Genomic DNA, 15,000 nt, shown 5'->3' with positions numbered 1-15,000 from the left:
TATAGTTAATATTGTTAACAACTTAAAGGTGGTTAAAGATAATACAAGCATGTTTAACACATAGTTAATATTGTTAACAAGTTAAAGGTGTTTAATGATAATACAAGCATGTTTAACACATATAGTTATTATTGTTAATAAATTAAAGGTGTTTAAAGATAATACAAGCATGTTTAACACATATAGTTAATATTGTTAAGAAGTTAAAGGTGTTTAAAAATAATACAAGCATGTTTAACACATATAGTTAATATTGTTAACAAGTTAAAGGTGTTTAAAGATAATACAAGCATGTTTAACACATTTAGTTAATATTGTTAACAAGTTAAAGGTGTTTAAAGATAATACAAGCATGTTTAACACATATAGATTCCTTTCTTTCATGAAGACAAGAATATAAGTTGGTGTATTACCTGATTGTGATGACTTTTGCATTGATTGGAATCAGACAGTAGTGCTGATGACGTCCGCATTTTCGAATGGAGGAGAAAAAAAGTCCTCCTTCTGTCCAATACCACATGAAAGTGGTTGGTTTTTGGCATCTTATTTGTCCAGCTTCCGTACTCCTCTGTATACACTTTACAAGAAATACATTGGCGGCAAACTCCGTAGCTTGCTAGCTTGTGCACGCCAGCTTTCTGAGACTCTTATTTTGTTAGCGCAGGCAGGATGAAGCAGAGATTTTATTGTGCAACTGTGCTGTCGGTCTTTGGAGTTTTGACGACAGGTACGGCGCCAGAGTCTGTTGAAATAAAGTGTTTCTCGCCTTCCAGTCGGTAATTTTAATGAGCTGGCAGCAGCCAGCGTCATCTCAGAAGACCCTCGGGTGCCGTGAATGTCAATCAAGTGACCAAAGTGACGTCATGGTGAAGATTTATGATCTCTCATTTTTAGGACTATTTTTTTAATGCCTGGCTGGTGATCGACTGACACACCCTCCGAGATCGACCGGTAGCTTGCGATCGACGTAATGAGCACCCCTGTACTAAACTGTCAGTTGACAGGTAGAAAACAAAGATGCTAAACTGACAGTTGACAGGTAGAAAACAAAGATGCTAAACTGACAGTTGACAGGTAGAAAACAAAGATGCTAAACTGACAGTTGACAGGTAGAAAACAAAGATGCTAAACTGACAGTTGACAGGTAGAAAACAAAGATGCTAAACTGACAGTTGACAGGTAGAAAACAAAGATGCTAAACTGACAGTTGACAGGTAGAAAACAAAGATGGTGTTTGTTTTCCTGCTTAAATGAGCGGACTGTTGAAAATAGGAATCGGGGGATTACTTTTCACAAGTAAGATTTAACATTAACTGGTTGTATTTTGTGAAAAGTGCATATTGTGTATAGTTCTCTGCAAACCTATGAAATGTTCTATTTTGTCATCATTATTTTGTCAGAATGCACCAGAACGCTTCATTCAGGAACGGCGTGGCGAAGTTGGTAGAGTGGCCGTGCCAGCAATCGGAGGGTTGCTGGTTACTGGGGTTCAATCCCCACCTTCTACCATCCTAGTCACGTCCGTTGTGTCCTTGGGCAAGACACTTCACCCCTCGCTCCTGATGGCTGCTGGTTAGCGCCTTGCATGGCAGCTCCCGCCATCAGTGTGTGAATGTGTGTGTGAATGGATGAATGTGGAAATACTGTCAAAGCGCTTTGAGTACCTTGAAGGTAGAAAAGCGCTATACAAGTATAACCCATTTATCATTTATCATTTATTCATTTGTATGTGAAAATCACAAAGAAATCTTCTGGGGGAGGATGACCCCCCTACAGGGGTTTGGTTTACAAACTTTCAGCCCCCACCTAAAACAAAATTCACCAGCCGCCCCTGATTATGATGCATTCTCATTTTAGGCGACGTATAAGACAATACTTTCTTAACAGTATAATTGTAACCAGGAATAAGTCTTCAAGTAACAATATTCAAATACTAACATTGTTGGGTAAAACAGAATTTGGTTTTATTCTGAATCCAGTGAAACAGATTGGTGGTTTTAGCTGCTATAAAGACTTTCAGGTGTTTATATATGTTTATGTTGAAGTGTTTGGCAGACGCTTTTATCCAAAGCGACATACATGAAAAATACGTATAAAACAATCAGTGTAAACATGATCATTTAAGGGAAGAATTTAATACAAAATATCAATACAAAGTGTCAAGACAGAATAAACTCAGCAACAGAGATACAGTCTATAAGATATATAGATATCTAATGTATTCATACATTGTTTATGTAGCATGTATATAGAACCTAATCATATTGTTTCTTCAACTTAAAAATAGCTGACCCTTCTCTGGGATTATATTCCCAGTTTTGATCTGGGACGTCTGGTCACTTATAGCATATAAGAATATTCTATTACTGTTAAGCAAACTATGAATAATAAAACATGTGTCCTTTATCATAGCTACACACATGACAAAAAAGTGTGTGAAAATCGGGGGTATTCAGTGAGGTAAGATGAATTAAATCCAGAGGTGGGTAGTAACGCGTTACATTTACTCCGTTACATCTACTTGAGTAACTTTTGGGATAAATTGTACTTCTAAGAGTAGTTTTAATGCAACATACTTTTACTTTTACTTGAGTATATTTATAGAGAAGAAACGCTACTTTTACTCCGCTACTTTTATCTACATTCAGCTCGCTACTCGCTACTAATTTTTATCGATCTGTTAATGCACGCTTTGTTTGTTTTGGTCTGTCAGACAGACCTTCATAGTGCCTGCGTTTCAACAAATACAGTCACTGGTGACGTTCACTCCGTTCCACCAATCAGATGCAGTCACTGGTGACGTTGGACCAATCAAACAGAGCCAGGCGGTCACATGACCTGACTTAAACAAGTGTAAAAACTTATTGGGGTGTTACCATTTAGTGGTCAATTGTACGGAATATGTACTGTACTGTGCAATCTACTAATAAAAGTTTCAATCAATCAATCAAAAGTGTGAAGGAAAAAAAGACCCTTTTTTATTTCAACCATACATCCCGTCAAAAGCCTAAAGACTGACTGCACAGTTCCTGTCTTCACAATAAAAGTGCCGCTCCATCGCGCCTGCGCTTTCAAAACAAGAGTCTCCGAAAGCCAGCGCAAACAAGCTAGCAAGCTACGGAGTTTGCCGCCAATGTATTTCTTGTAAAGTGTATAAAAAACGAATATGGAAGCTGGACAAATAAGATGCCAAAAACCAACCACTTTCATGTGGTATTAGACAGAAAGGAGGAACTTTTTTTCTCCTCCATTTGAAAACGTGGACGCTATCATCACTACTGTCTGATTACAATCAATGCAAGTCATCAGAATCAGGTAATACACCAACTTATATTCTTGTCTTCATGAAAGAAAGGAATCTATATGTGTTAAACATGCATGTATATTCATTAAAACACCTTTAACATGTAAACAAAAACGGCAAAATAAATAAATATAAATTATATACTGTATATATATATGTGTGTGTGTGTGTGTGTATATATATATATATATATATATATATATATATATATATATATATATATATATGATATGTGTGTGTGTATGTTACTCATCAGTTACTCAGTACTTGAGTAGTTTTTTCACAACATACTTTTTACTTTTACTCAAGTAAATATTTGGCTGACTACTCCTTACTTTTACTTGAGTAATAAATCTCTAAAGTAACAGTACTCTTACTTGAGTACAATTTCTGGCTACTCTACCCACCTCTGATTAAATGCGCTGACAGTTCATTGGTCCTGCCAAATGAATTGCACTGAGTGGAGCGGATCACCACTCCAAGATGGCGGCCCTGCGTCTCGTCAGCGCCAGTAGGCAGTAGCGCTCCATGCTGCGTCTACTTATAAGATGTCTATGGGCGTGTCGGAGCAATCTTGCATTTGATTGGTTAGAAGTGGAGGGCGCTTCGGTGTAGGGGGGGGGTTGTATAAATTAGAAACATGTTTTTAAAAAAAAGACAAAATTAATATAAGTACTGTCTCATTTCGACGTGTGTGTAATTATGTATTCCCATATTTATATTGCCCTATTAACTCCGAATGGTTCAGTCCGTCAACGCCAAACCGGAAGTGACCGCGGGCGAAGAGGAAGTTGTTGAGCGTTAATAGTTGACATGTTAGCAAGCTAATGTGATAATCTGCTGGCTAATATGTGACTACTCGGACAAGAAATGTACTTTTAAAAGAACACTTTGGGTTGACGTGTTTTGCACCTGCTGCTGATTGTAAGTCCATCGCCACCTCAGGTAATTAAAAAATACATTTTTTTCCTTCATGATTCAAATGTATTTTTTTTAGCTCGTCACAATGTGCACTAAATGGTCATTCTTACAAACATCCAGTCGTATTATCTTCACATTGTGTTGGACAATTGTCACATTTACGTTTGAATATGGGTGTAACGATTAATCGATAAATCGATTTATGCTCCTAAAATTCAGCTCCATCGATCAAGTTTGCCTTCCGGGAGATGAGCGCCGATACAAAATAATTTTATGAAAGGCGATTGATTTGATCGATACTAGTAAAAGTGAAACATTGGATTTAAGAATGAAGGACTTAATATGTAGTTGAGCTATTTTAATGATAAGGATGCTAAACGTCACTCATCGCAAAACCAGCATGGGGGATTTGTACTGTTTTTGTACTTATTTTCATTAATATTATTTCTCAGTTTGTAAATGTTGCAATTTATAAATAAAGGTTTATAAAATTAAAAAAAATCGGTTCGAGGGAAACAAACAGACATGTTCTAAGGGTACACAGCATAGAGCGCTACTGCCTACTGGCGCTGACGAGACGCGGGGCCGCCATCTTGGAGTGGTGATTGATTGAAACTTGTATTAGTAGATTGCACAGTACAGTACATTAGAGATGCGCGGTTTGCGGGCACAACCGCGGAGTCCGCGGATTATCCGCGGATCGGGCGGATGAAATTAAAAAAAATTAGATTTTATCCGCGGGTCGGGTCGGGTCGGGTGGTTGCAATAAAACAAAATTAGATTTTAAATAGATTCAGGCGGGTGGCAGTTAAACCAATTGGTAAATATATATACATAGTTAAATGTTGTTACCCACATACGAAAAACGAGCAGGCACCTGCAGCATATGCCACAACAGAAGAAAAAAAAAAAAAGAGATGGACACTTTTACGGATTGGAGAAGGGACGCCTCGCCGGGGTCCGGGACCGAGGCCCCTTACCCCGAGAGGGCCCCACCGGGAGCCGTAGCTGAGGCGATCCGCGAGAAGGGCCCGACGCACGTCCAGGGTCACCACCGCACCGACACCCCGCCTCGTCCGCCTTCGCCGCGGCCGGCGTCACGCGCAGCAGGTAAGCAGCTTACCTGCCCGCCACCCCCGTGGCCGGGGGCTCGTAACAGAGGTCACTCCGCGCGCTCCGCCCGCGCAGCTTACCTGCCCGCCACCCCCGTTGCCGGGGGCGCGTAACAGGGGTCACTCCGCGCGCAGTGCGCTCACGAAAGGGGTGGGGCTCACCCTGGTTGATATAGACAGCAGCTAGGACGGTGGCCATGGAAGTTGGAACCCGCTAAGGAGTGTGTAACAACCCACCTGCCGAATCAACTAGCCCTGAAAATGGATGGCGCTGGAGCGTCGGGCCCATATACCCGGCCGTCGCCGGCAGCGAGACGCGCTTGGAGGTGCGCTCAGCGCGGCTTCCATATGATTGCGCACTGGTGTGCGTCTGGGTCGTGACAGCGTGGCACGCGAATGTCTGTGCTGCATTGGATCCGTCTCCTTTCTTTAACAGGCAAAAGCTTTATAACCTCACTAATGCCTTGCATCGTCTATATTAGATATATAACAACGGGCGGGTACGGGCGGATGCGGTTCTGATCAAATGTTACATCGGGTGGATGGCGGATGGTTGACGACTTTCTGATGCGGTTGCGGATGAAATAATTGCCTATCCGCGCATCTCTACAGTACATATTATGTACAATTGACCACTAAATGGTAACACCCCAATAAGTTTTTCAACTTGTTTAAGTCGGGGTCCACGTTAATCAATTCATGGTATGATCCGCTCCACTCAGTGCAATTCATTTGGCAGGAGCAATGAACATTTAATTCATCTTACCTCACTGAATACCACTGATTTTCACACACTTTTTTGTCATATATATATATATATATATATATATATGTATGCGTGGGAAAAAAATCACAAGACTACTCCATCTCTACAGGCCTGTTTCATGAGGGGTTCCCTCAATCATCAGGAGATTTTTCATGAAACAGGCCTGTAGAGATGAAGTAGTCTTGTGATTTTTTCCCCACACATACATATATTGCGCTCTACTACGGTATCGAGCACTATTTTTTGGATAACCTTATTAAGACATATGTATATATATATATATTTATATATATATATATATATATATATGTGTATATATATATATATATTTATATATTATATAGGGTTGTCTCAATACCAATATTTCGATACCGGTACCAAAATGTTTTTCGACACTTTTTTAAATAAAGGGCACCACAAAAAATGTCATTATTGTCTTTATTTTAACAAAAAAAATCTTATGGTACATGAAACATATGTTTATTATTGTAATTTAGTCCTTAAATAAAATAGTGAACATACTAGACAACTTGTCTTTTAGTAGTAAGTAAACAAACAAAGACTCCTAATTAGTCGTATGCAGTAACATATTGTGTCGTTTATACACCTATTATTTTGTACACATTATGAGGGACAAACTGTAAAAATGGATTATTAATCTACTTGTTCATTTACTGTTAATATCTGCTTATTTTCTGTTTTAACATGTTCTATCTACACTTCTGTTAAAATGTAATAATCACTTATTCTTCTCTTCTTTGATACTTTACATTAGTTTTGGATGATACCACACATTTAGGTATGGATCCGATACCAAGTAGTTACAGGATCATACATTGGTCATATTCAAAGTCCTCATGTGTCCAGGGACGTATTTACTGACTTTATAAACATAATATGAATTTCAAAAACGGAAAAAAGATTTTGTAACAATAAAAAATATCGATGTAATCATAGTATTGACTAGATATGCGATTGTACTTGGTATCATTACAGTGGATGTCAGGTGTAGATCCACCCATGGCATTTGTTTACATTGTGACGCCGGTGAGCTATTGTATCCTCCTACGGTGTGTAGTGAAGCATGTTTAGCTATTCCTCGTCCTCTTTATTTACTTTATTTGTCGCCATGGAGACGAGGATTAGTGATTTAGAAGTAGATGGATGTTAGCCGCTAGCTAGCCATGTCTTAAAGCACCTCTTCCCGAGGGTGTTTCAGTGTTATAACTTCACCTTTATCTTGACTTTTTAAGCCAAAAATTGCGTCCATTCTCCCTTTTCTGTCTGCACACTGTGTCTGCTTGTAAGTACTCTGTGTGTGCGCGCTGCCGAACATGCTCCTCTGCTCGTAAAACCAGCAATGTCACCATGTGATGTCATGCCCGGTACTTTTCACACAGAGTATAGTACTGTTTTTGATTAATTAGTACCGCGATACTACACCAACACCAGTATACTGTACAACCTTAATATATAATATATATATATATTTTTTGTTTTTTTTTGTTTTTCTTTTTGTTGTACTATGTATAATACTTTTATTCTCTGCCTATTTGACAGCAAATATGTATGTACTTGTTAAAGCAGAGGATATTGCATCACTTAGTCAAACCACTGCAATGACGTCATAAAAAAGATCTGCCATTGATTATAAACGTTCCTTCTCAGATGTGATACTGTAACCCCACACATGTTCTAAGCAGCTCCACCCTCAGACGGTCCTGCCAGGCCGCCATGCAAAGACCCGCTGACGGCGAGCAGGAAGGAGACGGCCGCCTCATCATCGGCTCGCTCCCCCGGGAGGCGGCGGCGGCCCGTCGGGCTTCCAGCGGCGAGCTGCTCCTTCCCCGCACCTGCCCGGTCACTCACTCCCGGGAGAAGTTCTACACCGTCTGCTCCGACTACGCACTCCTCAACCAGGCGGCGGCGGTGAGGAAGCAGGACGAGGGGCCCGCGGCGCCCAAACCGCCGCCGGCGGCGTCGGACGGCGACATGGAGGGCGTGACCCCCGGCAACGTGAAGAGCACCCTGGCGTGGGAGATCGACACCACTGACTTCAAGGCGGTGCTCACACGAAAGAACCGAACGGGTAAGAATATTCTATTCTTGCGTCTAAAATCTGTGCGACATTGAAAAGCTTCCCTGCTGAGTAAAATATACTTTACTATATGTTAGATCCACTATGGACTAGACTCTCACTATTATGTTAGATCCACTATGGACTGGACTCTCACTATTATGTTAGATCTACTATGGACTGGACTCTCACACTATTATGTTAGATCCACTATGGACTGGACTCTCACACTATTATGTTAGATCCACTATGGACTGGACTCTCACACTATTATGTTAGATCCACTATGGACTGGACTCTCACTATTATGTTAGATCCACTATGGACTGGACTCTCACTATTATGTTAGATCCACTATGGACTGGACTCTCACACTATTATGTTAGATCCACTATGGACTGGACTCTCACACTATTATGTTAGATCCACTATGGACTGGACTCTCACACTATTATGTTAGATCCACTATGGACTGGACTCTCACACTATTATGTTAGATCCACTATGGACTGGACTCTCACTATTATGTTAGATCCACTATGGACTGGACTCACACTATTATGTTAGATCCACTATGGACTGGACTCTCACTATTATGTTAGATCCACTATGGACTGGACTCTCACACTATTATGTTAGATCCACTATGGACTGGACTCTCACACTATTATGTTAGATCCACTATGGACTGGACTCTCACACTATTATGTTAGATCCACTATGGACTGGACTCTCACACTATTATGTTAGATCCACTATGGACTGGACTCTCACACTATTATGTTAGATCCACTATGGACTGGACTCTCACACTATTATGTTAGATCCACTATGGACTGGACTCTCACTATTATGTTAGATCCACTATGGACTGGACTCTCACACTATTATGTTAGATCCACTATGGACTGGACTCTCACACTATTATGTTAGATCCACTATGGACTGGACTCTCACACTATTATGTTAGATCCACTATGGACTGGACTCTCACACTATTATGTTAGATCCACTATGGACTGGACTCTCACTATTATGTTAGATCCACTATGGACTGGACTCACACTATTATGTTAGATCCACTATGGACTGGACTCTCACTATTATGTTAGATCCACTATGGACTGGACTCTCACACTATTATGTTAGATCCACTATGGACTGGACTCTCACACTATTATGTTAGATCCACTATGGACTGGACTCTCACACTATTATGTTAGATCCACTATGGACTGGACTCTCACACTATTATGTTAGATCCACTATGGACTGGACTCTCACACTATTATGTTAGATCCACTATGGACTGGACTCTCACACTATTATGTTAGATCCACTATGGACTGGACTCTCACTATTATGTTAGATCCACTATGGACTGAACCCTCACACTATTATGTTAGATCCACTATGGACAGGACTTGTAAGACCTCCGAGGAGGACTGAGTGTGACGTGCTTGCAGGGAAGGTGAAGAAGTGGAGCAGCAAGAAGCTGAAGTCGGACCGAGCCAGTCGCAACCTGCAGGACGCCTCGCTTCATGCCTCTCTGGAGGACGTCAAGCAGAGGAAGGTTCTGGACCTCAGACGCTGGTACAGTTCTTCTTCTTCTCGTTTGATCGTAAGACTAAAGAAGAGTGTACTTAAGGAAGTACATCATGATGGTAGTCTGTATGAGTGTTGTCGTCACCTGGCTGCGTGTTTATGAAGGTTTATTTACAGTTTGTCCTTTCATGCATCTGTATGTCAGACAGGAAGTTCAGAGTGTTAGTTTGGTAGGAACTTTCAGAGCAGAATGAAGAAATATGAAACTGTAAGTCACACATGCTGTACTAAATATACTGTGGCACACACACAGTCATGAAAGTAGTGTGCGACAGTAATGGAAGTAGTGTGCAACAATAATGAAAGTATTGTGCGACAGTAATAAAAGTATTGTGCGACAATATTAAAAGTATTGTGCGACAATATTAAACATATTGTGTGACAGTAATGAAAGTAGTGTGCAACAGTAATGAAAGTATTGTGCAACAGTAGTAAAATAATTGTGCAACAGTAATGAAAGTATTGTACAACAGTAGTAAAATAATTGTGCAACAGTAATGAAAGTATTGTGCAACAGTAGTAAAAGTATTGTGCAACAGTAGTAAAAGTATTGTGCGACAGTAGTAAATGTATTGTGTGACAGTAGTAGTAAAAGTATTGTGCAACAATAATAAAAGTATTGTGCGACAGTAGTAAAAGTATTGTAAAGAAGTGTGATGATTGTGTGTACAGTGTTGCGTTTCGACCAGTTGTTCCTCCCAGGGAATTCAAGTTGCTGGTCACTCCCAAGCTCTTTTGATGACACATAAGCTGAGTAAGAAGGACCACCAGAGACAGAATAGGTATTTTGTAATTTATTTCCAAAGCCTTTGGAAACAAACGTGAGACCAAATCCAGCACAGAAGCGCTCACTAGCGCAGCTAAAAATGGTCTAATCTAACATCACGGAAAACACTCTTCTATAACGTCTCCCTTGCCCCCACCCTCGTTGTCCCTTCCTCCACAGCTGGGCACAGGATGATTTATTGCTACTCCCAGTGGACTTGAGGATAACCAGAAAAGGAAAGAAATGGAAAAACACTCTCCTCTCCAATATCTCCCCCCATCTCTCTCACCTTAACACAAGTCCATTGTGTCTCTTATCTAAAGTCGGCCTGAGAAGAGAAGTAGAGAGGATCCCTCCTCACATTCCTAAGATTTAAAGTTGGCACACAGTTCTTGCAGACAACCAAAAGAGAACAAATAAAGAACACTAGCTGTTTTGTAATATGACTATGAAAATAAAGAAGTAACACACAAATATGGATATATGTAATTATCTGCCTCCGTCAACAGGTACTGCATCAGTCGGCCACAGTACAAAACGTCATGTGGGATTTCATCGCTGGTGTCGTGTTGGAACTTCCTGTACAGCACGCTGGGCGCAGGAAGGTGAGTGCCAGTGTGACCAATCAATAATAACACCAGCTGCCAGTGTGACCAATCAATAATAATAACACCAGCTGCCAGTGTGACCAATCAATAATAACACCAGCTGCCAGTGTGACCAATCAATAATAACACCAGCTGCCAGTGTGACCAATCAATAATAACACCAGCTGCCAGTGTGACCAATCAATAATAATAACACCAGCTGCCAGTGTGACCAATCAATAATAATAACACCAGCTGCCAGTGTGACCAATCAATAATAATAACACCAGCTGCCAGTGTGACCAATCAATAATAATAACACCAGCTGCCAGTGTGACCAATCAATAATAATAACACCAGCTGCCAGTGTGACCAATCAATAATAATAACACCAGCTGCCAGTGTGACCAATCAATAATAACACCAGCTGCCAGTGTGACCAATCAATAATAATAACACCAGCTGCCAGTGTGACCAATCAATAATAACACCAGCTGCCAGTGTGACCAATCAATTATAACACCAGCTGCCAGTGTGACCAATCAATAATAACACCAGCTGCCAGTGTGACCAATCAATAATAACACCAGCTGCCAGTGTGACCAATCAATAATAATAACACCAGCTGCCAGTGTGACCAATCTATAATAATAACACCAGCTGCCAGTGTGACCAATCAATAATAACACCAGCTGCCAGTGTGACCAATCAATAATAATAACACCAGCTGCCAGTGTGACCAATCAATAATAACACCAGCTGCCAGTGTGACCAATCAATAATAACACCAGCTGCCAGTGTGACCAATCAATAATAACACCAGCTGCCAGTGTGACCAATCAATAATAACACCAGCTGCCAGTGTGACCAATCAATAATAACACCAGCTGCCAGTGTGACCAATCAATAATAATAACACCAGCTGCCAGTGTGACCAATCAATAATAACACCAGCTGCCAGTGTGACCAATCAATAATAACACCAGCTGCCAGTGTGACCAATCAATAATAATAACACCAGCTGCCAGTGTGACCAATCAATAATAATAACACCAGCTGCCAGTGTGACCAATCAATAATAATAACACCAGCTGCCAGTGTGACCAATCAATAATAACACCAGCTGCCAGTGTGACCAATCAATAATAATAACACCAGCTGCCAGTGTGACCAATCAATAATAACACCAGCTGCCAGTGTGACCAATCAATAATAATAACACCGGCTGCCAGTGTGACCAATCAATAATAATAACACCAGCTGCCAGTGTGACCAATCAATAATAACACCAGCTGCCAGTGTGACCAATCAATAATAATAACACCAGCTGCCAGTGTGACCAATCAATAATAACACCAGCTGCCAGTGTGACCAATCAATAATAACACCAGCTGCCAGTGTGACCAATCAATAATAACACCAGCTGCCAGTGTGACCAATCAATAATAATAACACCAGCTGCCAGTGTGACCAATCAATAATAACACCAACTGGTCATGTGTTTGCTGGCCAGTCTGCCGCCCATCTCTCAGGAGGAGGCGCTACACATTCTGGGCTACCAGCCGCCGTTTGATGACATCAAGTTCGGGCCGTTCACAGGAAACGCCACGCTCATGCGGTAGGTACGCCACTCGGACCGCCGGCGGTGACGAGAAGCATGCTAACCACGCCAACGCGGCGTTTTTGCCTCTCAAGGTGGTTCCGGCAAATCAACGACAACTTCCGCGTGCGAGGCTGCTCCTACGTCCTGTACAAGCCGCACGGCAAACACAAGACGGCGGGAGAAACAGGCCAGTCTGTCTCCGCCCCCTTTTGGCGCCAACGCCATTTGAACATGGAACTTGTGTTGATGTTTTCAGCGGAGGGAGCGTTGCTGAAGCTGACCCAAGGCCTGAAGGACAACTCCATGGCGTACATCTACCACTGCCAGAACCACTACTGCTGCCCTGTGGGCTTTGAGGCCACGCCCCTTAAAGCAGCCAAGGCCTACAGGTACACACACACACACACACACACACACACACACACACACACACACACACACACACACACACACACACACACACACACACACACACACACACACACACACAAGTGTACATGTCATGATGTACTTCAACAGTCAACCGTGTTAGTAGTGCCCCCCATAGACATCTTATAAGTAGGCGCAGCATTGGCTGCTGTGACGCGAGAAATTGGGCCGCCATCTTGAAGTGGTGATGAGGAGCCTAAACTGACAGTTGACAGGTAGAAAACAAAGATGCTAAACTGACAGTTGACAGGTAGAAAACAAAGATGCTAAACGGACAGTTGACAGGTAGAAAACAAAGATGCTAAACTGACAGTTGACAGGTAGAAAACAAAGATGCTAAACTGACAGTTGACAGGTAGAAAACAAAGATGCTAAACTGACAGTTGACAGGTAGAAAACAAAGATGCTAAACTGACAGTTGACAGGTAGAAAACAAAGATGCTAAACTGACAGTTGACTGGTAGAAAACAAAGATGCTAAACTGACAGTTGACAGGTAGAAAACAAAGATGCTAAACGGACAGTTGACTGGTAGAAAACAAAGATGCTAAACTGACCGTTGACAGGTAGAAAACAAAGATGCTAAACTGACAGTTGACAGGTAGAAAACAAAGATGCTAAACTGACAGTTGACAGGTAGAAAACAAAGATGCTAAACTGACAGTTGACAGGTAGAAAACAAAGATGCTAAACTGACAGTTGACTGGTAGAAAGCAAATATGCTAAACTTACAGTTGACAGGTAGAAAACAAAGATGCTAAACTGACAGTTGACAGGTAGAAAACAAAGATGCTAAACTGACAGTTGACAGGTAGAAAACAAAGATGCTAAACTGACCGTTGTCAGGTAGAAAACAAAGATGCTAAACTGACAGTTGACAGGTAGAAAACAAAGATGCTAAACTGACAGTTGACAGGTAGAAAACAAAGATGCTAAACGGACAGTTGACAGGTAGAAAACAAAGATGCTAAACGGACAGTTGACAGGTAGAAAACAAAGATGCTAAACGGACAGTTGACAGGTAGAAAACAAAGATGCTAAACGGACAGTTGACAGGTAGAAAACAAAGATGCTAAACTGACAGTTGACAGGTAGAAAACAAAGATGCTAAACTGACAGTTGACAGGTAGAAAACAAAGATGCTAAACTGACCGTTGACTGGTAGAAAACAAAGATGCTAAACTGACCGTTGACTGGTAGAAAACAAAGATGCTAAACTGACCGTTGACTGGTAGAAAACAAAGATGCTAAACTGACCGTTGACTGGTAGAAAACAAAGATGCTAAACTGACAGTTGACTGGTAGAAAACAAAGATGCTAAATGGACAGTTGACAGGTAGAAAACAAAGATGCTAAACTGACAGTTGACAGGTAGAAAACAAAGATGCTAAACTGACAGTTGACAGGTAGAAAACAAAGATGCTAAACTGACAGTTGACAGGTAGAAAACAAAGATGCTAAACTGACAGTTGACAGGTAGAAAACAAAGATGCTAAACTGACAGTTGACAGGTAGAAAACAAAGATGGTGTTCAGCGTTTTCCTGCTCAAATGAGCGGACTGTTGAAAATAGGAATCGGGGAATTTCTTTTCACAAGTAAGATTTAACATTAACGTACTATTGGTTCAGTGTGCATATTGTATATAGTTCTCTGCAAACCTATGAAATGTTTTATTTTGTCTTCATTATTTTGTCAGAAGGCATCAGAATGCTTCAATTGTATGTGAAAATCACAAAGAAATCTTCTGGGGGAGGATGACCCCCCTACAGGTGTTTGGTTTACAAACTTTCAGCCCCACCTAAAACAAAATTCACCAGCCGCCCCTGATTA

General features: G+C 41.2%; 1 protein-coding gene across 1 annotated transcript in view; it reads left to right on the top strand.

The window, feature by feature from the left end:
* The first annotated feature begins 4,037 nt into the window (after positions 1-4,037).
* LOC133617971 (basic immunoglobulin-like variable motif-containing protein) overlaps positions 4,038-15,000 on the top strand; it is a 15,093-nt gene continuing 4,130 nt past the window's right edge. The window contains exons 1-7 of the mRNA XM_061978406.2: positions 4,038-4,249; positions 7,807-8,192; positions 9,647-9,773; positions 11,061-11,156; positions 12,652-12,756; positions 12,834-12,928; positions 12,998-13,130. Coding sequence (XP_061834390.2) covers positions 7,838-8,192; positions 9,647-9,773; positions 11,061-11,156; positions 12,652-12,756; positions 12,834-12,928; positions 12,998-13,130 — 911 coding nt within the window. The 5' untranslated portion in view covers positions 4,038-4,249; positions 7,807-7,837. The remainder of the gene's footprint in view (positions 4,250-7,806; positions 8,193-9,646; positions 9,774-11,060; positions 11,157-12,651; positions 12,757-12,833; positions 12,929-12,997; positions 13,131-15,000) is intronic.

The sequence above is a fragment of the Nerophis lumbriciformis genome, linkage group LG18 (assembly GCF_033978685.3).
Source record: "Nerophis lumbriciformis linkage group LG18, RoL_Nlum_v2.1, whole genome shotgun sequence".
Taxonomy (NCBI): Eukaryota; Metazoa; Chordata; class Actinopteri; order Syngnathiformes; family Syngnathidae; genus Nerophis; species Nerophis lumbriciformis.
This window is presented reverse-complemented; position numbering and strand designations above follow the sequence as displayed.